The sequence below is a fragment of the Leuresthes tenuis genome, unplaced genomic scaffold (assembly GCF_036924035.1).
Source record: "Leuresthes tenuis unplaced genomic scaffold, fLeuTen1.0.hap1 SCAF_14, whole genome shotgun sequence".
Lineage (NCBI taxonomy): Eukaryota > Metazoa > Chordata > Actinopteri > Atheriniformes > Atherinopsidae > Leuresthes > Leuresthes tenuis.
Window position 1 is genome coordinate 112,225 of NW_027325368.1, and position 25,296 is coordinate 137,520.

Below are 25,296 nucleotides of genomic sequence, written 5' to 3' on the forward strand. Positions count from 1 at the left end.
AGAGGCCAGATTTGGACGTGTTTCCGGTCTCACTTCTCTTGGAATTGTCTCACAGACCTGTCCCAGTCGTGTTTGTTTCCTCCGGATTTTGTTGTGGTTTCTCGGTGATGGGGGTCTGTGCGGGTCTCTGTGGGTCCCTGCTGATCTCTCTGGTGCTGCTGGTCCCCCCTCTGGCCGCCTGGGACGCGGATCTGGAGCTGCTGGACCTGGTGGAGGAGATCCCGCAGACCTTCTACCGGTTCCTCAACCTGGATCAGGTTGGTACTCATACCTTAACGCCACGTACACATACTGAGATGGTGTTGGAACCGAAAACGGAGCGGTAGATCTGGATCATCGTGAGTCCGATCCAGTTCCAATTGAAGACTGCGGAGAGTTTAATGGACGGCAGAATGTTCAGGTTTATGGGTCACAGCAAGACACGAAACAGGAAGAACACGAGAGGCCACAGTGTTTGGAGGAAATATACAAATACATGACCCTCATTTCCCCAATATCTGTCTCTTACCTGTCTGTCTTCCACCTGTCTGCCACCTGTCTGTCTCTGACTTGTCCTTCTCTGACCTGTCTGTCTCTGACCTGTCGGCCTCTCACCTGTCCTTCTCTGACCTGTCTGTCTGTCACCTGTCCTTCTCTGACCTGTCTGTCTCTGACCTGTCGTCTGTCTCTGACCTGTCTGTCTCTGACCTGTCTGTCTCTGACCTGTCGTCTGTCTGTCTCTGACCTGTCTGCCTGTCTCTGACCTGTCTGTCTGTCTCTGACCTGTCTGTCTCTGACCTGTCTGCCTGTCTCTGACCTGTCTGCCTGTCTCTGACCTGTCTGTCTGTCTCTGACCTGTCTGTCTGTCACCTGTCTGTTTGTCTCTGACCTGTCTGTCTCTCACCTGTCTGTCTGTCACCTGTCTGTTTGTCTCTGATCTGTCTGTCTCTGACCTGTCTGTCTGTCACCTGTCTATTTGTCTCTGAACTCTCTGTCTGTCTCTGACCTGTCTGTCGGTCTCTCACCTGTCTGTTTGTCTCTGATCTGTTTCTCTGTCACCTGTCTGTCTCTGACATGTCTGTTTGTCACCTACCTGTTTGTCTCTGAACTGTCTGTCTGTCTCTGACCTGTCTGTTTGTCTCTGAACTGTCTGTCTCTGACCTGTCTGTCTGTCACCTGTCTGTCTCTGAACTGTCTGTCTGTCACCTGTCTGTCTCTGACCTGTCTGTCTGTCTCTGACCTGTCTGTCTGTCTCTGACCTGTCTGTTTGTCTCTGAACTGTCTGTCTGTCTGTCACGTATCTGTCTCTGACCTGTCTGTCTGTCACCTGTCTATCTCTGACCTGTCTGTCTGTCTCTGACCTGTCTGTCACCTTTCCTTCTCTGACCTGTCTCTCTGTCACCTGTCTGTCTCTCTCTGACCTTTCTATCTGTCACCTCTGTCTCTGACCTGTCTGTCTCTGACCTGTCTCTCTCTGACCTGTGTGTCTGTCACCTGTCTGTTTGTCTCTGACCTGTCTGTCTGTCTCTGACCTGTCTGTCTGTCACCTGTCTGTTTGTGTCTGACCTGTCTGTCTGTCTCTGACCTGTCTGTTTGTCTCTGAACTGTCTGTCTCTGACCTGTCTGTCTCTGACCTGTCTGCCTGTCTCTGACCTGTCTGTCTCTGACCTGTCTGTCTGTCACCTGTCTGTCTGTCTCTGACCTGTCTGTCTCTGACCTGTCGTCTGTCTGTCTCTGACCTGTCGTCTGTCTGTCTCTGACCTGTCTGCCTGTCTCTGACCTGTCTGCCTGTCTCTGACCTGTCTGTCTCTGACCTGTCTGTCTGTCTCTGACCTGTCTGCCTGTCTCTGACCTGTCTGTCTGTCACCTGTCTGTTTGTCTCTGACCTGTCTGTTTGTCACTGACCTGTCTGTTTGTCTCTGACCTGTCTGTCTCTGACCTGTCTGTCTGTCACCTGTCTATTTGTCTCTGAACTCTCTGTCTGTCTCTGACCTGTCTGTCGGTCTCTCACCTGTCTGTTTGTCTCTGATCTGTTTCTCTGTCACCTGTCTGTCTCTGACATGTCTGTCTGTCACCTACCTGTTTGTCTCTGAACTGTCTGTCTGTCTCTGACCTGTCTGTTTGTCTCTGAACTGTCTGTCTCTGACCTGTCTGTCTGTCACCTGTCTGTCTCTGAACTGTCTGTCTGTCTCTGACCTGTCTGTCTGTCACCTGTCTGTCTCTGACCTGTCTGTCTGTCACCTGTCTGTCTCTGACCTGTCTGTCTGTCTCTGACCTGTCTGTTTGTCTCTGAACTGTCTGTCTGTCTGTCACCTGTCTGTCTCTGACCTGTCTGTCTGTCACCTGTCTGTCTGTCTCTGACCTGTCTGTCACCTTTCCTTCTCTGACCTGTCTCTCTGTCACCTGTCTGTCTCTCTCTGACCTTTCTATCTGTCACCTCTGTCTCTGACCTGTCTGTCTCTGACCTGTCTCTCTCTGACCTGTGTGTCTGTCACCTGTCTGTTTGTCTCTGACCTGTCTGTCTGTCACCTGTCTGTTTGTGTCTGACCTGTCTGTCTGTCACCTGTCTGTTTGTGTCTGACCTGTCTGTCTGTCTCTGACCTGTCTGTTTGTCTCTGACCTGTCTGTTTGTCTCTGAACTGTCTGTCTCTGACCTGTCTGTCTCTGACCTGTCATTCTGTCTGTCACATACCTGTTTGTCTCTGAACTGTCTGTCTCTCACCTGTCTATCTGTCTCTCACCTGTCTGTTTGTCTCTGATCTGTCACCTGTCTGTCTCTGACATGTCTGTCTGTTTGTCTCTGAACTGTCTGTCTTTTTGTCTCTGAACTGTCTGTCTGTCACCTGTCTGTTTGACTCTGAACTGTCTGTCTCTGACCTGTCTGTCTGTCACCTGTCTGTTTGACTCTGAACTGTCTGTCTGTCACCTGTCTGTTTGTCTCTAAACTGTCTGTCTGTCACCTGTCTGTTTGTCTCTGAACTGTCTGTCTGTCTCTGGCCTGTCAGTCTGTCTGTCTGTTTGTCTCTGAACTGTCTGTCTGTCACCTGTCTGTCTGTCTCTGACCTGTCTGTCACCTTTCCTTCTCTGACCTGTCTGTCTCTCACCTGTCTGTTTGTCTCTGAACTGTCTGTCTGTCTCTGACCTGTCTGTCTGTCACCTACCTGTTTGTATCTGAACTGTCTGTCTCTGACCTGTCTGTCTGTTTGTCTCTGAACTGTCTGTCTGTCTCTGACCTGTCTGTCTGTCACCTGTCTGTTTGTCTCTGAACTGTCTGTCTCTGACCTGTCTGTCTGTCACCTGTCTGTCTGTCACCTGTCTATCTCTGACCTGTCTGTCTGTCTCTGACCTGTCTGTCTGTCTCTCTCTGACCTTTCTGTCTGTCACCTCTGTCTCTGACCTGTCTGTCTCTGACCTGTCTCTCTCTGACCTGTGTGTCTGTCACGTGTCTGTCTCTGACATGTCTGTCTGTCTGTCTCTGACCTGTCTGTGTCTGACCTGTCTTTCTCTGACTTGTCTGCCTCTCACCTGTCTGTCTCTGACCTGTCCTTCTCTGACCTGTCTGTCTGTCACCTGTCTGTCTCTTACCTGTCCTTCTCTGACCTGTCTGTCTGTCACCTGTCCTTCTCTGACCTGTCTGTCTCTGACCTGTCTGTCTCTGACCTGTCTGTCTGTCACCTGTCCTTCTCTGACCTGTCTGTCTCTGACCTGTCTGTCTCTGACCTGTCTGTCTGTCACCTGTCTGTCTCTGACCTGTCTCTCATCTGTCTGCCTCCCAGGATGCATCAGCAGCAGACATAAAGAAGGCTTACCGCCGGCTGTCCCTCTCTCTGCATCCTGACAAGAACAAAGATGAAAATGCTGAAACTCAGTTCAGACAGGTTGGAAAAATCAAACACAACAATGACACCACAACAGTACAACAACATGATCCTTGCAGAAATTACAATCTAAACCCGACTGGTCAGATAAAGGATGTTTCTTCTTCCAAGAGCTTTTTTATCTCAGCGCTGTTTTTCCTTCAAACTAGTTCAACGTGATATATACATTAAAGCATGTGTCTTTGGACTTAAATCCATACTGATATATACATTAAAGCATGTGTCTTTGGACTTAAATCCATACTGATCCATACATTTAGACGTGTGTCTTTGTACTTAAATCCATACTGATACATACATTAAAGCGTGTGTCTTTGGACTTAAATCCATACTGATACATACATTAAAGCGTGTGTCTTTGGACTTAAATCCATACTGATCCATACATTTAGACGTGTGTCTTTGTACTTAAATCCATACTGATACATACATTAAAGCATGTGTCTTTGGACTTAAATCCATACTGATCCATACATTTAGACGTGTGTCTTTGGACTTAAATCCATACTGATATATACATTTAGACGTGTGCCTTTGGACTTAAATCCATACTGATATATACATTACAGCATGTGTGTTTGGACTTAAATCCATACTGATATATACATTAAAGCGTGTGTCTTTGGACTTAAATCCATACTGATCCATACATTTAGACGTGTGTCTTTGGACTTAAATCCATACTGATACATACATTTAGACGTGTGTCTTTGTACTTAAATCCATACTGATCCATACATTTAGACGTGTGTCTTTGTACTTAAATCCATACTGATATATACATTAAAGCGTGTGTCTTTGGACTTAAATCCATACTGATCCATACATTAAAGCGTGTGTCTTTGGACTTAAATCCATACTGATATATACATTACAGCATGTGTGTTTGGACTTAAATCCATACTGATATATACATTAAAGCGTGTGTCTTTGGACTTAAATCCATACTGATATATACATTAAAGCGTGTGTCTTTGGACTTAAATCCATACTGATCCATACATTTAGACGTGTGTCTTTGGACTTAAATCCATACTGATATATACATTACAGCATGTGTGTTTGGACTTAAATCCATACTGATATATACATTAAAGCGTGTGTCTTTGGACTTAAATCCATACTGATCCATACATTTAGACGTGTGTCTTTGGACTTAAATCCATACTGATATATACATTTAGACGTGTGTCTTTGTACTTAAATCCATACTGATATATACATTAAAGCGTGTGTCTTTGGACTTAAATCCATACTGATCCATACATTTAGACGTGTGTCTTTGTACTTAAATCCATACTGATATATACATTAAAGCGTGTGTCTTTGGACTTAAATCCATACTGATATATACATTAAAGCGTGTGTCTTTGGACTTAAATCCATACTGATCCATACATTTAGACGTGTGTCTTTGTACTTAAATCCATACTGATATATACATTAAAGCGTGTGTCTTTGGACTTAAATCCATACTGATCCATACATTTAGACGTGTGTCTTTGTACTTAAATCCATACTGATATATACATTAAAGCGTGTGTCTTTGGACTTAAATCCATACTGATATATACATTTAGACGTGTGTCTTTGTACTTAAATCCATACTGATATATACATTAAAGCGTGTGTCTTTGGACTTAAATCCATACTGATATATACATTAAAGCGTGTGTCTTTGGACTTAAATCCATACTGATCCATACATTTAGACGTGTGTCTTTGGACTTAAATCCGTACTGATCCATACATTTAGACGTGTGTCTTTGGACTTAAATCCATACTGATATATACATTAAAGCATGTGTCTTTGGACTTAAATCCATACTGATCCATACATTTAGACGTGTGTCTTTGTACTTAAATCCATACTGATCCATACATTTAGACGTGTGTCTTTGTACTTAAATCCATACTGATCCATACATTTAGACGTGTGTCTTTGGACTTAAATCCATACTGATATATACATTAAAGCATGTGTCTTTGGACTTAAATCCATACTGATACATACATTTAGACGTGTGTCTTTGGACTTAAATCCATACTGATATATACATTAAAGCATGTGTCTTTGGACTTAAATCCATACTGATATATACATTAAAGCATGTGTCTTTGGACTTAAATCCATACTGATATATACATTAAAGCATGTGTCTTTGGACTTAAATCCATACTGATATATACATTAAAGCATGTGTCTTTGGACTTAAATCCATACTGATCCATACATTTAGACGTGTGTCTTTGGACTTAAATCCATACTGATCCATACATTTAGACGTGTGTCTTTGTACTTAAATCCATACTGATATATACATTAAAGCATGTGTCTTTGGACTTAAATCCATACTGATATATACATTAAAGCATGTGTCTTTGGACTTAAATCCATACTGATATATACATTAAAGCATGTGTCTTTGGACTTAAATCCATACTGATATATACATTAAAGCATGTGTCTTTGGACTTAAATCCATACTGATCCATACATTTAGACGTGTGTCTTTGGACTTAAATCCATACTGATATATACATTAAAGCGTGTGTCTTTGTACTTAAATCCGTACTGATACATACATTTAGACGTGTGTCTTTGTACTTAAATCCATACTGATCCATACATTTAGACGTGTGTCTTTGGACTTAAATCCATACTGATACATACATTTAGACGTGTGTCTTTGGACTTAAATCCATACTGATCCATACATTTAGACGTGTGTCTTTGTACTTAAATCCATACTGATCCATACATTTAGACGTGTGTCTTTGGACTTAAATCCATACTGATACATACATTTAGACGTGTGTCTTTGGACTTAAATCCATACTGATCCATACATTTAGACGTGTGTCTTTGGACTTAAATCCATACTGATACATACATTTAGACGTGTGTCTTTGTACTTAAATCCATACTGATACATACATTTAGACGTGTGTCTTTGGACTTAAATCCATACTGATCCATACATTTAGACGTGTGTCTTTGGACTTAAATCCATACTGATACATACATTTAGACGTGCGTCTTTGTACTTAAATCCATACTGATACATACATTTAGACGTGTGTCTTTGGACTTAAATCCATACTGATACATACATTAAAGCATGTGTCTTTGGACTTAAATCCATACTGATATATACATTAAAGCATGTGTCTTTGGACTTAAATCCATACTGATCCATACATTTAGACGTGTGTCTTTGGAGTTAAATCCATACTGATCCATACATTTAGACGTGTGTCTTTGGACTTAAATCCATACTGATATATACATTTAGACGTGTGTCTTTGGACTTAAATCCATACTGATATATACATTTAGACGTGTGTCTTTGGACTTAAATCCATACTGATATATACATTTAGACGTGTGTCTTTGGACTTAAATCCATACTCATATATACATTTAGACGTGTGTCTTTGTACTTAAATCCATACTGATACATACATTTAGACGTGTGTCTTTGGACTTAAATCCATACTGATACATACATTTAGACGTGTGTCTTTGTACTTAAATCCATACTGATATATACATTTAGACGTGTGTCTTTGTACTTAAATCCATACTGATATATACATTTAGACGTGTGTCTTTGTACTTAAATCCATACTGATATATACATTAAAGCATGTGTCTTTGTACTTAAATCCATACTGATACATACATTTAGACGTGTGTCTTTGGACTTAAATCCATACTGATATATACATTAAAGCGTGTGTCTTTGTACTTAAATCCATACTGATACATACATTTAGACGTGTGTCTTTGTACTTAAATCCATACTGATCCATACATTTAGACGTGTGTCTTTGTACTTAAATCCATACTGATATATACATTAAAGCGTGTGTCTTTGGACTTAAATCCATACTGATATATACATTTAGACGTGTGTCTTTGGACTTAAATCCATACTGATATATACATTAAAGCATGTGTCTTTGGACTTAAATCCATACTGATATATACATTAAAGCATGTGTCTTTGGACTTAAATCCATACTGATATATACATTAAAGCATGTGTCTTTGGACTTAAATCCATACTGATCCATACATTTAGACGTGTGTCTTTGGACTTAAATCCATACTGATCCATACATTTAGACGTGTGTCTTTGTACTTAAATCCATACTGATATATACATTAAAGCGTGTGTCTTTGTACTTAAATCCGTACTGATACATACATTTAGACGTGTGTCTTTGTACTTAAATCCATACTGATCCATACATTTAGACGTGTGTCTTTGGACTTAAATCCATACTGATCCATACATTTAGACGTGTGTCTTTGGACTTAAATCCATACTGATACATACATTTAGACGTGTGTCTTTGTACTTAAATCCATACTGATACATACATTTAGACGTGTGTCTTTGGACTTAAATCCATACTGATCCATACATTTAGACGTGTGTCTTTGGACTTAAATCCATACTGATACATACATTAAAGCATGTGTCTTTGGACTTAAATCCATACTGATATATACATTAAAGCATGTGTCTTTGGACTTAAATCCATACTGATCCATACATTTAGACGTGTGTCTTTGGACTTAAATCCATACTGATACATACATTTAGACGTGTGTCTTTGTACTTAAATCCATACTGATCCATACATTTAGACGTGTGTCTTTGTACTTAAATCCATACTGATCCATACATTTAGACGTGTGTCTTTGGACTTAAATCCATACTGATATATACATTTAGACGTGTGTCTTTGGACTTAAATCCATACTGATACATACATTTAGACGTGTGTCTTTGGACTTAAATCCATACTGATATATACATTTAGACGTGTGTCTTTGGACTTAAATCCATACTCATATATACATTTAGACGTGTGTCTTTGTACTTAAATCCATACTGATACATACATTTAGACGTGTGTCTTTGGACTTAAATCCATACTGATACATACATTTAGACGTGTGTCTTTGTACTTAAATCCATACTGATATATACATTTAGACGTGTGTCTTTGGACTTAAATCCATACTGATATATACATTTAGACGTGTGTCTTTGTACTTAAATCCATACTGATATATACATTAAAGCATGTGTCTTTGTACTTAAATCCATACTGATACATACATTTAGACGTGTGTCTTTGGACTTAAATCCATCCATCCATCCATCATCTGCCGCTTATCCGGGGGTCGGGTCGCGGGGGCAGCAGCTTGAGCAGAGAAACCCAGACGTCTCTGTCCCCGGCCACTTCTTCCAGCTCTTCCGGGGGGACCCCGAGGCGTTCCCAGGCCAGCCGAGAGACATAGTCTCTCCAGCGTGTCCTGGGTCTTCCCCGGGGTCTCCTCCCAGTGGGACGTGCCCGGAACACCTCCCCAGGGAGGCGCCCAGGGGGCATCCTAACCAGATGCCCGAGCCACCTCATCTGACTCCTCTCAATGCGGAGGAGCAGCGGTTCTACTCCGAGCCCCTCCCGGATGACTGAGCTTCTCACCCTATCTCTAAGGGAGAGCCCAGACACCCTGCGGAGGAAACCCATTTCGGCCGCTTGTATTCGCGATCTTGTTCTTTCGGTCACTACCCACAACTCGTGACCATAGGTGAGGATGGGAACGTAGATTAACCAGTAAGTAGAGAGCTTCGCCTTCTGGCTCAGCTCCCTCTTCACAACGACGGGTCGGTGCAGAGCCCGCAACACTGCAGACGCCGCACCGATCCGCCCGTCAATCTCCCGCTCCATTCGTCCCTCACTCGTGAACAAGACCCCGAGATACTTGAACTCCTCCACTTGGGGAAGGATCTCATTCCCGACCCGGAGAGAGCATTCCACCCTTTTCCGGCTGAGAACCATAGTCTTGGATTTGGAGGCGCTGATTCTCATCCCAGCCGCTTCACACTCGGCTGCGAATCGCTCCAGTGAGAGCTGAAGGTCACGGCCTGACGACGCTAACAGAACCACATCATCTGCAAAAAGCAGAGACCCGATTCTGAGGTCGCCAAATCGGACACCCTCAACGCCCTGGCTGCGCCTAGAAATTCTGTCCATAAAAGTTAGGAACAGAATCGGTGACAAAGGGCAGCCCTGACGGAGTCCAACTCTCACCGGAAACGTATCCGACTTACTGCCGGCAATGCGGCCCAAACTCTGGCACCGGTCATACAGAGACCGAACGGACCCTATCAAGGGGTCCGGCACTCCATATTCCCGGAGCACCCCCCACAGGACTCCACGAGGGACACGGTCGAACGCTTTCTCCAAGTCCACAAAACACATGTAGACTGGTTGGGCGAACTCCCATGCACCCTCCAGGATCCTGCCGAGGGTATAGAGCTGGTCCACTGTTCCACGGCCAGGACGAAAGCCACACTGCATCTCCTGAATCCGAGGCTCGATTATCCGACGGATCCTCCTCTCCAATACCCCCGAATAGACCTTACCAGGGAGGCTGAGGAGTGTGATACCCCTATAGTTGGAACACACCCTCCGGTCCCCCTTTTTAAAGAGGGGGACCACCACCCCGATCTGCCAGTCCAGAGGCACTGTCCCCGATGTCCACGCGATGCTGCAGAGGCGTGTCAGCCAAGACAGCCCTACAACATCCAGAGCCTTGAGAAACTCAGGACGGACCTCATCCACCCCCGGGGCCTTGCCACCGAGGAGCTTTTTGACCACCTCGGCAACCTCAGCCCCAGAAATGGGAGGCCCCGTCTCCGAGCTCTCCGACTCTGCCTCTTCCGAGCACGTGTTGGTAGGATTGAGGAGTTCCTCGAAGTACTCCCCCCACCGACTCACAACATCCCTAGTTGAGGTCAGCAAAGCCCCGTCCCCACTGTAAACAGTGTTGACTGTGAGCCGCTTCCCCCCCCTGAGACGCCGGATGGTGGACCAGAATCTCTTCGAGGCCGTCCGGAAATCGTTCTCCATGGTCTCACCGAACTCCTCCCAGGCCCGAGTTTTTGCCTCAGCAACCGCCGAAGCCGCAGCCCGTCTGGCCTGCCGGTACCTATCAGCTGCTTCAAGGGTCCCACTGGCCAAAAAGGCCCGATAGGACTCCTTCTTCAGCTTGACGGCTTCCCTCACCACTGGTGTCCACCAGCAGGTTCGAGGGTTGCCGCCACGACAGGCACCGACCACCTTACGGCCACAACTCCGATCAGCTGCCTCGGCAATGGAGTCACGGAACATGGCCCATTCGGACTCAATGTCCCCCACCTCCCCCGGGATATGGTTGAAGCTCTGCCGGAGGTGGGAGTTAAAGCTCCTTCTGACGGGGGATTCTGACAAACGCTCCCAGCAGACCCTCACAATACGTTTGGGCCTGCCAGGTCTGATCGGCATCCTCCCCCACCAGCGGAGCCAACTCACCACCAGGTGGTGATCAGTTGACAGCTCCGCCCCTCTCTTCGCCCGAGTGTCCAGGACATACGGCCGCAAGTCCGATGATACAACCACAAAGTCGATCATCGAACTGCGGCCAAGGGTGTCCTGGTGCCAAGTGCACATATGGACACCCTTATGTCTGAACATGGTGTTCGTTATGGACAGTCCATGACCAGCACAGAAGTCCAACAACATAACACCACTCTGGTTAAGATCGGGGGGGCCGTTCCTCCCAATCACACCCCTCCAGGTCTCACTGTCATTGCCCACGTGAGCATTGAAGTCCCCCAGCAGAACGAGGGAGTCTCCGGTAGGAGCATTCTCCAGTGCCTCCCCCAGAGACTCCAAAAAGGGTGGGTACTCTGAACTGCTGTTTGGCGCATAGGCACAAACAACAGTCAGGACTCGTCCCCCCACCCGAAGGCGGAGGGAGGCTACCCTCTCGTTCACTGGGGTAAACCCCAATGTACTGGCACACAGCTGGGGGGCAATAAGTATGCCCACACCTGCTCTGCGCCTCTCACCACGGGCAACTCCAGAGTGGAAGAGAGTCCAACCCCTCTCAAGAGGACTGGTTCCAGAGCCCAAGCCGTGCGTCGAGGTGAGTCCGACTATATCTAGCCGGAACCGCTCAGCCTCGCGCACCAGCTCCGGCTCCTTCCCCAACAGAGAGGTGACATTCCACGTCCCAAGAGCTAGCTTCAGTAGCCGAGGATCAGACCGCCAAGGCCTCTGCCTTCGGCCGCTACCCAGCTCACATCGCACCCGACCCCCTTGGCCCCTCCCACGGGTGGTGAGCCCGTCGGAAGGGGGACCCACGTCATCATTTCGGGCTATGCCCGACCGAGCCCCATGGGCACAGACCCGGCCACCAGGCGCCCGCTGCCGGGCCCCACCCCCGGGCCTGGCTCCGGGGGGAGGCCCCGGTGTCCCACATCCGGGCCAGGGATCACGAGGTCCAAATTTTTTGTTCATCATAAGGGGTCTTTTGAGCTGTTCTTTGTCTGGTCCCTCATCTAGGATCTGTTTGCCTTGGGTGACCCTACCAGGGGCTTAAAGCCCCGGGCAACATAGCTCCCAGACTCATTGGGGCACGCAAACTCCCCCACCACGATAAGGTGACAGCTCAGGAGGGAGCTGGACTTAAATCCATACTGATATATACATTAAAGCGTGTGTCTTTGTACTTAAATCCATACTGATATATACATTTAGACGTGTGTCTTTGGACTTAAATCCATACTGATACATATATTTAGACGTGTGTCTTTGGACTTAAATCCATACTGATACATACATTTAGACGTGTGTCTTTGTACTTAAATCCATACTGATATATACATTAAAGCGTGTGTCTTTGTACTTAAATCCATACTGATATATACATTTAGACGAGTGTCTTTGTACTTAAATCCATACTGATATATACATTTAGACGTGTGTCTTTGGACTTAAATCCATACTGATACATACATTTAGACGTGTGTCTTTGTACTTAAATCCATACTGATATATACATTAAAGCGTGTGTCTTTGGACTTAAATCCATACTGATATATACATTAAAGCGTGTGTCTTTGTACTTAAATCCATACTGATACATACATTTAGACGTGTGTCTTTGGACTTAAATCCATACTGATATATACATTAAAGCATGTGTCTTTGGACTTAAATCCATACTGATACATACATTTAGACGTGTGTCTTTGGACTTAAATCCATACTGATCCATACATTTAGACGTGTGTCTTTGGACTTAAACCCATACTGACGTTGGTGTTGACGGTTGGGATTGTTTGCTCTGCTTCGTTTACACCTGTGAGACAAGGGTGAATAACACAGAGGATTATGAGGCATCAATGATGATGAACAATGTTGCCCCTCTGAAAAGGAAGGTAATCAGTCAGAAGAGGTTGGCTCCTTGGTATAATTCACAGCTGCTTTAAAGCAGACTGCAATTCAAGAGAAGATTTATGGAATCCTTCCCACTTATGTATCATCAAGTAAAGATACTTCTAAAGTGGCTGTACTTAAATCTGTCTGTATGTCTGTCTGTCTTTAGAACCTGACCTTGTATTTAGGCGGCTTCTGTCCAGTCGATCTCTCTGAGCTAACAACAGTAAGGAACTGTATTAGGCTGGTTTAAGTCATATTTTTCTGATAGATTCCAGTTTGTTCTTGTAAATGAAGAATCTTCCTCACACACCAGAGTAAGTCATGGAGTTCCTCAGGGTTCTGTGCTTGGACCGATTCTTTTTACTTTATACATGCTTCCATTAGGTAACATTATTAGACAGCATGGCATAAAGTTCCATTGTTATGCTGATGATACTCAGCTGTACTTATCTATGAAACCAGATGAAACCAACAGGTTGGTCAGACTACAAGCCTGTCTTAAAGACATAAAGACCTGGATGACTCAGAACTTTCTGCTTCTAAATTCAGACAAACTGAAGTTGTTCTCTTTGGACCTGAGCGCTTCAGGGAGAAACTGTCTAGTTATATAGTTACTCTAGATGGTATTTCCTTGGCTTCTGGTCCTACAGTGAGGAACCTTGGAGTTATTTCTGACCAGGATCTATCCTCTGACTCTCATATAAAACAGGTTTCTGCCTTCTTTCACCTTCGTAATATCATTAAAATCAGGAACATCCTGTCTCAGGGTGATGCAGAGAAACTGCTCCATGCATCTGTTCCTTCAGGACTGAACTACTGTAATTCCTTATTATTGTTCTGTCCCACAGATTCTCTGAAAGCCTCCAGCTGATCCAAAACCCTGCAGCCAGAGTTCTGATGAGATCTAACAGCAGAGATCATGTTTCTCCAGTTTTAGCTTCTCTTCATTGGCTCCCTGTTAAATTCAGAATAGAATTTAAGCTTCTTCTCCTCACATATAAAGCTCTTAATGACCGAGCTCCATCACATCTTAAAGATCTCACAGTTGGATATTTCCCCAACAGAGCACTTTGCTCTCAGGCTGCAGGTTTCCTTGTGGTTCCCAGAGTTTCTAAAAGCAGAATGGGAGGCAGAGCCTTCAGTTATCAGGCCCCTAAAAGCAGAATGGGAGGCAGAGCCTTCAGTTATCAGGCCCCTAAAAGCAGGATGGGAGGCAGAGCCTTCAGTTATCAGGCCCCTAAAAGCAGAATGGGAGGCAGAGCCTTCAGTTATCAGGCCCCTCTCTGTGGAACCAGCTGCCAGTTTGGCTTCAGGAAGCAGACACCCTCTCTACCTTTAAGATTAGGCTGAAACTCTCCTTTCTGATAAAGCTTATAGTTAGGAATGGCTCAGGGGAGCCTGAAACATCCCATAGTTCTGCTGCTATAGGCTTAGACTGCTGGGGGAGCTCATCTGTCACACCTTTCCTCACTTTGCTCTCTTTTTCCCCCTGTTTAATTTCTCAAATGATTTTATGTCCATGTGACATTATTGTGGTTATTAACTTGTGTTTCCCTGTTCCAACAGGTATCCTTTGAATGGTGTTATCGTGTTTTTCCTCCTCTTTTCCCTCTTTTCTGTCTTCTCAAACCCCAGCTGGTCGAGGCGGATGGCCACCCTTCCTGAGTCTGGTTCTGCCAGAGGTTTCTTCTTGGTTCTGGTTCTGCCAGAGGTTTCTTCCTGGTTCTGGTTCTGCCAGAGGTTTCTTCCTGGTTCTGGTTCTGCCAGAGGTTTCTTCCTGGTTCTGGTTCTGCCAGAGGTTTCTTCCTGGTTCTGGTTCTGCCAGAGGTTTCTTCCTGGTTCTGGTTCTGCCAGAGGTTTCTTCCTGGTTCTGGTTCTGCCAGAGGTTTCTTCCTGTTAAAGGGAGTCGTTCCTTTCCACAGTCCCTCAGGCTCAGGACGGGAGATTGGACTGAAGACAAGTTTCGGTCCAATCTGTTGGTTTCCTTAGCTAGGATACTGTTTTTGAATTGGCTCTACATGAATGAACTGGATTATTTTTAGATTAATTAATTGGATTTCATTGGATTATTATTACAATGAATTGAATTCCAATTGGCTTGAATTGGACTATATTACTTAAATGCCTTGAGATGACATTTGTTGTAATTTGGCGCTTTATAAATAAAACTGAATTGAATTGAATTGAATTAAAACTTTGTTCACACAAGTAAAATGCTCTGATGGAAAAGTGTCCTGGGGGAAGAAACATTCTGTTACACTGAAACCAAACAAGTAGTCCAACAGAAACTCAGACATTTTGTTTGTTTGCAGCTGGTCGCCATTTATGAGGTGTTAAAGGACGAGGAGAGGCGGCGCAGGTAAGTGTCAGCTGTTTATTTCAGAGCTCAGAGTCCCTCTGCAGGGCTCAACAGCTGTGTCTTCGTAGATATGACGACATCCTGGTAAATGGACTCCCTGATTGGCGACAGCCGGTCTTCTACTACCAACGGGTGAGGAAGATGAGCAACACTGAGCTGGGCTTCCTCCTCTTCCTCATTCTCACCGTGGGACACTATGCTGTCATCTGGTCCATCTACCTGGAGAAACAGCTGGTGAGACATCCAAACAGAACAGAGAGGGCTCCAATAGCCAATCAGATCAAGGCATGTCACGTGAGCTGAACTGCTTGTTTCCAGGATGAGCTGCTGAGTAAGAAGAAGAAAGAGAAGAAGAAGAAACTGAGCTCCAGACTTGCTGAGGAAATCAGGTGTATCGGTCATGAACGCACAGAAAGGTACATATAAAACATCGTCACTGCTGGACTTCCTGTTTGTTTGTTTAAGTTTGTTACTGTTTGTTTGTTGTTTCAGAAATCAGGAGCGACCTCACTGGCAGGACATCCTCCCTCTAAAGCTGACCATCTGGCTTTACCTGTCCATCAAAAATCTGCCTCAGACTGTCCAGGTAGGCAGCAGCAGCCCTCATCCTGATCTCAGTCCTTATTCTGGTCTCTTAGATCCTGATCCTGGTCTCTGATCAGTCTTGACCCTGGTCTCTGATCAGTCTTGACCCTGGTCTCTGATCAGTCTTGACTCTGGTCTCTGATCAGTCTTGACTCTGGTCTCTGATCAGTCTTGACTCTGGTCTCTGTTAGATCCTGACCCTGGTCTCTGATCAGTCTTGACCCTGGTCTCTGTTAGATCCTGACCCTGGTCTCTGATCAGTCTTGACCCTGGTCTCTGATCAGTCTTGACCCTGGTCTCTGATCAGTCTTGACTCTGGTCTCTGTTAGATCCTGACCCTGGTCTCTGATCAGTCTTGACCCTGGTCTCTAATCAGTCTTGACTCTGGTCTCTGTTAGATCCTGACCCTGGTCTCTGATCAGTCTTGACTCTGGTCTCTGTTAGATCCTGACCCTGGTCTCTGATCAGTCTTGACTCTGGTCTCTGTTAGATCCTGATCCTGGTCTCTGATCAGTCTTGACTCTGGTCTCTAATCAGTCTTGACTCTGGTCTCTGTTAGATCCTGACCCTGGTCTCTGATCAGTCTTGACTCTGGTCTCTGTTAGATCCTGACCCTGGTCTCTGATCAGTCTTGACTCTGGTCTCTGATCAGTCTTGACTCTGGTCTCTGTTAGATCCTGACTCTGGTCTCTGTTAGATCCTGATCCTGGTCTCTGATCAGTCTTGACTCTGGTCTCTGTTAGATCCTGACCCTGGTCTCTGATCAGTCTTGACCCTGGTCTCTGATCAGTCTTGACTCTGGTCTCTGTTAGATCCTGACTCTGGTCTCTGTTAGATCCTGACTCTGGTCTCTGATCAGTCTTGACTCTGGTCTCTGTTAGATCCTGATCCTGGTCTCTGATCAGTCTTGACTCTGGTCTCTGTTAGATCCTGACCCTGGTCTCTGATTAGTCTTGACCCTGGTCTCTGATCAGTCTTGACCCTGGTCTCTGATCAGTCTTGACTCTGGTCTCTGTTAGATCCTGACCCTGGTCTCTGATCAGTCTTGATCCTGGTCTCTGATCAGTCTTGACTCTGGTCTCTGTTAGATCCTGACTCTGGTCTCTGTTAGATCCTGATCCTGGTCTCTGATCAGTCTTGACCCTGGTCTCTGTTAGATCCTGACCCTGGTCTCTGATCAGTCTTGACCCTGGTCTCTGATCAGTCTTGACCCTGGTCTCTGATCAGTCTTGACTCTGGTCTCTGTTAGATCCTGACCCTGGTCTCTGATCAGTCTTGACCCTGGTCTCTGATCAGTCTTGACCCTGGTCTCTGATCAGTCTTGACTCTGGTCTCTGTTAGATCCTGACCCTGGTCTCTGATCAGTCTTGATCCTGGTCTCTGATCAGTCTTGACTCTGGTCTCTGTTAGATCCTGACTCTGGTCTCTGTTAGATCCTGACCCTGGTCTCTGATCAGTCTTGACCCTGGTCTCTGATCAGTCTTGACCCTGGTCTCTGATCAGTCTTGACTCTGGTCTCTGTTAGATCCTGACCCTGGTCTCTGATCAGTCTTGATCCTGGTCTCTGATCAGTCTTGACTCTGGTCTCTGTTAGATCCTGACTCTGGTCTCTGTTAGATCCTGATCCTGGTCTCTGATCAGTCTTGACCCTGGTCTCTGATCAGTCTTGACCCTGGTCTCTGATCAGTCTTGACCCTGGTCTCTGATCAGTCTTGACTCTGGTCTCTGTTAGATCCTGACCCTGGTCTCTGATCAGTCTTGATCCTGGTCTCTGATCAGTCTTGACTCTGGTCTCTGTTAGATCCTGACTCTGGTCTCTGTTAGATCCTGACCCTGGTCTCTGATCAGTCTTGACTCTGGTCTCTGATCAGTCTTGACTCTGGTCTCTGATCAGTCTTGATCCTGGTCTCTGATCAGTCTTGATCCTGGTCTCTGATCAGTCTTGACTCTGGTCTCTGTTAGATCCTGACCCTGGTCTCTGATCAGTCTTGATCCTGGTCTCTGATCAGTCTTGACTCTGGTCTCTGTTAGATCCTGACTCTGGTCTCTGTTAGATCCTGACCCTGGTCTCTGATCAGTCTTGACCCTGGTCTCTGATCAGTCTTGACCCTGGTCTCTGATCAGTCTTGACTCTGGTCTCTGTTAGATCCTGACCCTGGTCTCTGATCAGTCTTGACCCTGGTCTCTGATCAGTCTTGACCCTGGTCTCTGATCAGTCTTGACTCTGGTCTCTGTTAGATCCTGACCCTGGTCTCTGATCAGTCTTGACCCTGGTCTCTGATCAGTCTTGACCCTGGTCTCTGATCAGTCTTGACTCTGGTCTCTGTTAGATCCTGACCCTGGTCTCTGATCAGTCTTGATCCTGGTCTCTGATCAGTCTTGACTCTGGTCTCTGTTAGATCCTGACTCTGGTCTCTGTTAGATCCTGACCCTGGTCTCTGATCAGTCTTGACTCTGGTCTCTGATCAGTCTTGACTCTGGTCTCTGTTAGATCCTGACCCTGGTCTCTGATCAGTCTTGACCCTGGTCTCTGATCAGTCTTGACTCTGGTCTCTGTTAGATCCTGACTCTGGTCTCTGTTAGATCCTGACTCTGGTCTCTGATCAGTCTTGACTCTGGTCTCTGTTAGATCCTGATCCTGGTCTCTGATCAGTCTTGACCCTGGTCTCTGTTAGATCCTGACTCTGGTCTCTGATCAGTCTTGACTCTGGTCTCTGATCAGTCTTGACTCTGGTCTCTGTTAGATCCTGACCCTGGTCTCTGATCAGTCTTGACTCTGGTCTCTGATCAGTCTTGACCCTGGTCTCTGATCAGTCTTGACCCTGGTCTCTGATCAGTCTTGACTCTGGTCTCTGTTAGATCCTGACCCTGGTCTCTGATCAGTCTTGACCCTGGTCTCTGTTAGATCCTGACTCTGGTCTCTGATCAGTCTTGACTCTGGTCTCTGATCAGTCTTGACTCTGGTCTCTGATCAGTCTTGACTCTGGTCTCTGTTAGATCCTGACCCTGGTCTCTGTTAGATCCTGACTCTGGTCTCTGTTAGATCCTGATCCTGGTCTCTGATCAGTCTTGACTCTGGTCTCTGATCAGTCTTGACTCTGGTCTCTGTTAGATCCTGACTCTGGTCTCTGTTAGATCCTGACCCTGGTCTCTGATCAGTCTTGACTCTGGTCTCTGATCAGTCTTGACTCTGGTCTCTGTTAGATCCTGACCCTGGTCTCTGATCAGCACTTACCCTGGCCTCAGTTTGGACCCTGGGCTAGTTCTGACTTTTGTCTCAGTGTCACTGCAAGCTCTGATCTTTGTGTTCCAGGAGGTGAAGCAATACTATGAGGACTACCAGCTGATGAAGCAGCATCAGAAGGAAGAGGCTGAAGCTGAACAGGAAGTTTCCACAAGTAAACTTCTATTTTTCTTCTAGACTGCCGTAGTTCTCTTCTTGTGTTTGATTGTAAATCAGTCTGTTCCAATAACTGATTGATCACTTTGATCTGCTCTGCTGCTTCCAACTGTGTAGGGGAAAAGAGACCCAAGGTCAAGAAGCCCAAAGTGGAGTTTCCTGTATACAAGGCTTCTTCAGAGAATCTGAACTACCAGAATTACGACCAGTCCACTTCCATTGAGGAGATCGAAGACCAGATGGATGACTGGCTACAGAACCGCAGAGAAGCCAAGAAAAAGGTCTGAAGTTATTGATCAGCAGCACTAGGTAAAATCCATCTATTCATCCATTACCTTATCCGAGGTTGAGTCGCAGAGGCAACAGGTCTAGGGAAACCTAGACATCCCTATCCCCAGGGATGCTCTGCAGCTCCTCTTCGGGTATCTCAACGTATTCACAGTGAGTTCTGGGTCTGCCACGGACCCCAAAAAACCTCCAAAGAGAGGCGACCAGGAGGCATTCTAACCAGATGAACCACCTCAGCATGAACAAAGATGGACCAGTAAACTGAAAGCGTCTCTTTCCGGCTCAACTCTTAGCCACAACAGTAACCTGATGATATCCCTGGTCCTGGTCAGCAGTTATCGCGCCAGGTCAAGCACAACCTAGGACACACCCTACTTTCCTTTTCTGAGTCACCGAATGGTTTGCTAGAACATTCTTGAGGCCAGCCGAAAGTCTTTCTCGCCAAATTCTTTCTTTGCCGGAGTTTTAGCTTCTCCAGTTTTAGAAACCAACAATTCTGCACCCCTTCTAGCCACTCTCTACCTGTCAGATGCTTCAGGTGACCCACGGGACAACCAAGCACGAAAGGTCTCCTTCTTCAACTTGGCGGCTTTCCTTACTGCTGACATCCACCTGCTCGTCCTCTGGTTACCGCTATGACAGGCACAGACATCCTTCAGGCCACAGCTTTTGGGAGCCGCATCCACAATGGAGGTCCTAAACATGGTACATTCTGATTCCATGTCCCCAACCTCCCCAGTAGAAGAGAAAAATTCTCCCAGAGGTGGTTGCTGAAGAGCTAATGGATATGGGTCTCCACCACACATTCCTAGTTCATCCCCATTGCCCGTTTGGGCTTACCAGGTCTGTACGGCGGCCTTCCCTGAAAAGCAAATCCAGATAACTCGCCACCACGTGGCTATCGGTTGACAGCTCTGCCCGTCCAAGACATACATCCGCAGGTCTGATGACACTACTACAAAGTTAGTATCATCCATCTTGGGCCTAAGGTAGCCTGGTACCAGATACTTATGAACCACCTTATGTCCAAACATGGTGTTTGTAATAGACAATCCAAGACTAGCACAGAAGTGAAAAAACACAACGCTGCCTGGGTTCTGATCAGGGAGCCGGTTCCTCCTAATTATGTCCCTTCAGATCACTGCATTATTGCCCACATAAACATTGGAGTCCCCCTGAAGAACAGCCAAAGGCTCGTGAGTATTCCCACACCTGCCAATGCCTCTCTCCATGGGCAACTCCAGAGTATGAGAGTCCAGGCCCTCTCCAGGAGTTTGGTTTCAGAGCCCATGCTGTGTGTGGAGGTGAGCCCAACTATATCTAGTTGGTACCACTCCACCTTAGACACAGGCTCTTTCCTGCCTATGAGGTGATGTTCCACACCAGTTCCAGAACCACTTTGCTGTTCAGCTCACAAGGCACTCAACCTTGAATTTTCTCCCTGTGAATGTTGGGCCCACATGGAAGTGGCATCCTGTTGCTTCTTCGGTATGAGCCCCTCGTCAGTGAGCTCCCCCATACCTGGGGGGTCAGGGTTAGTGGGGGTACCTGTTCCGGGCTTATACTTAACATTAGAGTTAACGTAAAGTAGTTCTTTATGTCAGTGTTCTTAGATGTTCCCCTGTCCGAAGCCCATCTCCCTTCTGCTCTCAGGCTGCAGACTGGAACGAGGATGAGTTGAGCCTCCTCAGCAGGTTGATGGTAAAAGTCCCAGGTGGAACTCCAGGCCGATGGGACAAGATTGCTCATGAACTGGGACGATCAGTGAGTGATGTAAGTTTGTTTTACATAGTTCTGTGGACCTTCTGGACTGTTCCTGGTCCTTCTGCTTGTTCTGGACTGTATTATCTGGACTTATGAACCAGACCTCCATCTCAGAACCTTAAATACCTCATACTGAATGCCCTCTCTTTGACAGGTGACAACTAAAGTCAAACAGGTGAAAGACAGCGTGAGCCATACCTCAGGTAAACTGGTTTTGTGTTCCATAGTTCTACTGTTAGGTGTTGGTATCAGTAGGGTTCTGCTGTCAGAATCCGGTTTTGAGGTTCTGCTGTGATGTGCAGGTGATGCTCTATGTCTTCTATTTCAGGTTTGGTGAAACTGTCAGACTTAAAAGGATCTCCGCTTCCTCTCAGTTCACTTCCTGTTGATGACATTGTGACGTCCCAGAAGATGGGCGGGGCCTGTGACGAGGAACAGGAGGAGGAGGAAGAAGAGGCGGCTCCAGTCTCTGCCGTCCGCAGGAGAAGCAAGAAGAGTTCAGCAGTAGATGGAGGGGAGATGAAGGTCCGAGGGCGTCGGCAGCAGGACTTCGACCCAACTGCAGTGGACGAGGAGGCGGAGCCACAGGAGAACAGAGAAAAGGTGAATCCCTCCACCTGGACTCAGAACCAACAGAAACTGCTGGAACTCGCCCTCCAACAGTTCCCGCGAGGAACCGCAGAACGCTGGGACCGCATAGCCAAGGTGGTCCCAGGCAAGACCAAGGTGAGCCGGACTGAGACTCCCCAGAACCGCTGGTCCAGATCTGACCCTCAGAACTTTTAGGAACCCTGAGAACAAAACTGTGTCAAACTAGCTGATGATCGATGACCTGTGTGTGTTATTGATGACGGATTGATTCCTGATCGATGACCTGTGTGTGTTATTGATGACGGATTGATTCCTGATCGATGACCTGTGTGTGTTATTGATGACGGATTGATTCCTGATCGATGACCTGTGTGTGTTATTGATGACGGATTGATTCCTGATCGATGACCTGTATGTGTTATTGATGACGGATTGATTCCTGATCGATGACCTGTTTGTGTTATTGATGACGGATTGATTCCTGATCGATGACCTGTTTGTGTTATTGATGACGGATTGATTCCTGATCGATGACCTGTTTGTGTTATTGATGACGGATTGATTCCTGATCGATGACCTGTGTGTGTTATTGATGACGGATTGATTCCTGATCGATGACCTGTTTGTGTTATTGATGACGGATTGATTCCTGATCGATGACCTGTTTGTGTTATTGATGACGGATTGATTCCTGATCGATGACCTGTGTGTGTTATTGATGACGGATTGATTCCTGATCGATGACCTGTTTGTGTTATTGATGACGGATTGATTCCTGATCGATGACCTGTTTGTGTTATTGATGACGGATTGATTCCTGATCGATGACCTGTGTGTGTTATTGATGACGGATTGATTCCTGATCGATGACCTGTGTGTGTTATTGATGACGGATTGATTCCTGATCGATGACCTGTATGTGTTATTGATGACGGATTGATTCCTGATCGATGACCTGTATGTGTTATTGATGACGGATTGATTCCTGATCGATGACCTGTTTGTGTTATTGATGACGGATTGATTCCTGATCGATGACCTGTTTGTGTTATTGATGACGGATTGATTCCTGATCGATGACCTGTGTGTGTTATTGATGACGGATTGATTCCTGATCGATGACCTGTTTGTGTTATTGATGACGGATTGATTCCTGATCGATGACCTGTTTGTGTTATTGATGACGGATTGATTCCTGATCGATGACCTGTGTGTGTTATTGATGACGGATTGATTCCTGATCGATGACCTGTGTGTGTTATTGATGACGGATTGATTCCTGATCGATGACCTGTGTGTGTTATTGATGACGGATTGATTCCTGATCGATGACCTGTTTGTGTTATTGATGACGGATTGATTCCTGATCGATGACCTGTTTGTGTTATTGATGACGGATTGATTCCTGATCGATGACCTGTGTGTGTTATTGATGACGGATTGATTCCTGATCGATGACCTGTGTGTGTTATTGATGACGGATTGATTCCTGATCGATGACCTGTTTGTGTTATTGATGACGGATTGATTCCTGATCGATGACCTGTTTGTGTTATTGATGACGGATTGATTCCTGATCGATGACCTGTTTGTGTTATTGATGACGGATTGATTCCTGATCGATGACCTGTGTGTGTTATTGATGACGGATTGATTCCTGATCGATGACCTGTGTGTGTTATTGATGACGGATTGATTCCTGATCGATGACCTGTTTGTGTTATTGATGACGGATTGATTCCTGATCGATGACCTGTTTGTGTTATTGATGACGGATTGATTCCTGATCGATGACCTGTTTGTGTTATTGATGACGGATTGATTCCTGATCGATGATCTGACCTTACTGTGTGTATTGATCCAGGAGGAGTGTATGATTCGTTACAAGATGTTGGCCGAACTGGTACAGAAGAGGAAACAGGCAAAGAGCTGATGAAAGGTTGTGCTCCTGACTCCACCCCCTCCTGACAGGTGAATGATCAGGTGATCTGCCTACTGACTGGACTGATACATAGCGTGTGGTTTTATGTCACCTGCTCAGGTATATTTTATGAGTGCTGGTCATATGACCTCTGACCTCTTAGCTTCTTGTGCCTTAGGTCATTTCAGCATGTTGCCAATCAATGTGTGTTCACTGATCAATAAACAGTATTTATTCAGTGATGTTTTTGTTTACAAAAGGAATGAAAACATCAACAACTTTTGTTTAATAAAATCAACTGTTTATGTTTCACTTGCCTCCGTTTGTGTTATTGATTTATTTAGGATCAATATCGATCAACTTGTTTTTGTTTGGTGTCTTAAACTGTTCCAACGTTTGAAAACTGAAAACAGTTTATGCTCAGCTTCTGCCTGTTTCACCTTCAAATCACTACCTTAATGTTGGAATTCTTCTGACTTTGAATCCAAACAAACAAAAATGTAAGAGGCTGACTAAGAAATCCCTGAAATGTCTCAGAAACATTAAAACTCATCATGTTTGTATGCTGGTATCTGTTAAACAGTCTAAGGCCTTTCTTTCAGCAGTTCACTGAGTTTTCAAATATCTACGTTTATGTATGAAGATCAACAGGCGGTGAAGCAGGTGGTGACATAATTTCCTGTTAGAAAAACAAGAAAAAATGTATTTATCCTTTGAACTTCTTCAGCTCAAATCCTTAAGAACAATTTGTCTTCTTACTGGGTTTGTCTACAGCTGCTTCAACAGAATGTTTCCGATCAAGTTTAGTACCGACTCCATCCGCATGGTGCTGCAGGATGACTTCTTTAACACTGACCCTAAAGACGTTTGTGTGGCTTCTAGTGTTCTAACAAGATTACCAACCTCTTCTTGTTGCAATACAATTACATTTTCCAAAAAATAGCCAAAAACACCCAATGAGTCTGAAGTTCAACTCTTCTTTCTACTTCTACTGAGCAGAACACTGGACATTTTCTCAAGGTCAAGGTCACGTTTATTTGTAGAGCACCTTATAACAACCTAGGTTGACCAAAGTACTTTAAATAAATTAATAACAATAAAATCCTAAGATAAATTTCATAAAGTCAATTTCAGCAAGAGGTATATACAATCGACACACAAAGCCAACTTTCGTCTCACCCAAGTCCGAAAGCCTGGGAGAAGAGGGGGTTTAAGTGAGGATTAAAAAATTTCCAGAGTT

The 25,296-nt window shown here is 45.4% G+C and overlaps 1 protein-coding gene across 1 annotated transcript; it reads left to right on the forward strand.

Annotated features, from left to right (window-relative positions):
- dnajc1 (DnaJ (Hsp40) homolog, subfamily C, member 1) lies at positions 1–24,366 on the forward strand. Its single transcript, XM_072363826.1, has 12 exons — positions 1–257; positions 3,756–3,857; positions 15,461–15,507; positions 15,576–15,741; positions 15,826–15,923; positions 16,000–16,093; positions 19,406–19,490; positions 19,610–19,773; positions 21,434–21,553; positions 21,699–21,747; positions 21,873–22,270; positions 24,000–24,366. The coding sequence occupies exons 1-12, from the start codon at positions 108–110 to the stop codon at positions 24,066–24,068; spliced, it is 1,542 nt and encodes a 513-aa protein (XP_072219927.1). The 5' UTR covers positions 1–107; the 3' UTR covers positions 24,069–24,366.
- The last annotated feature ends 930 nt before the right edge of the window (positions 24,367–25,296 follow it).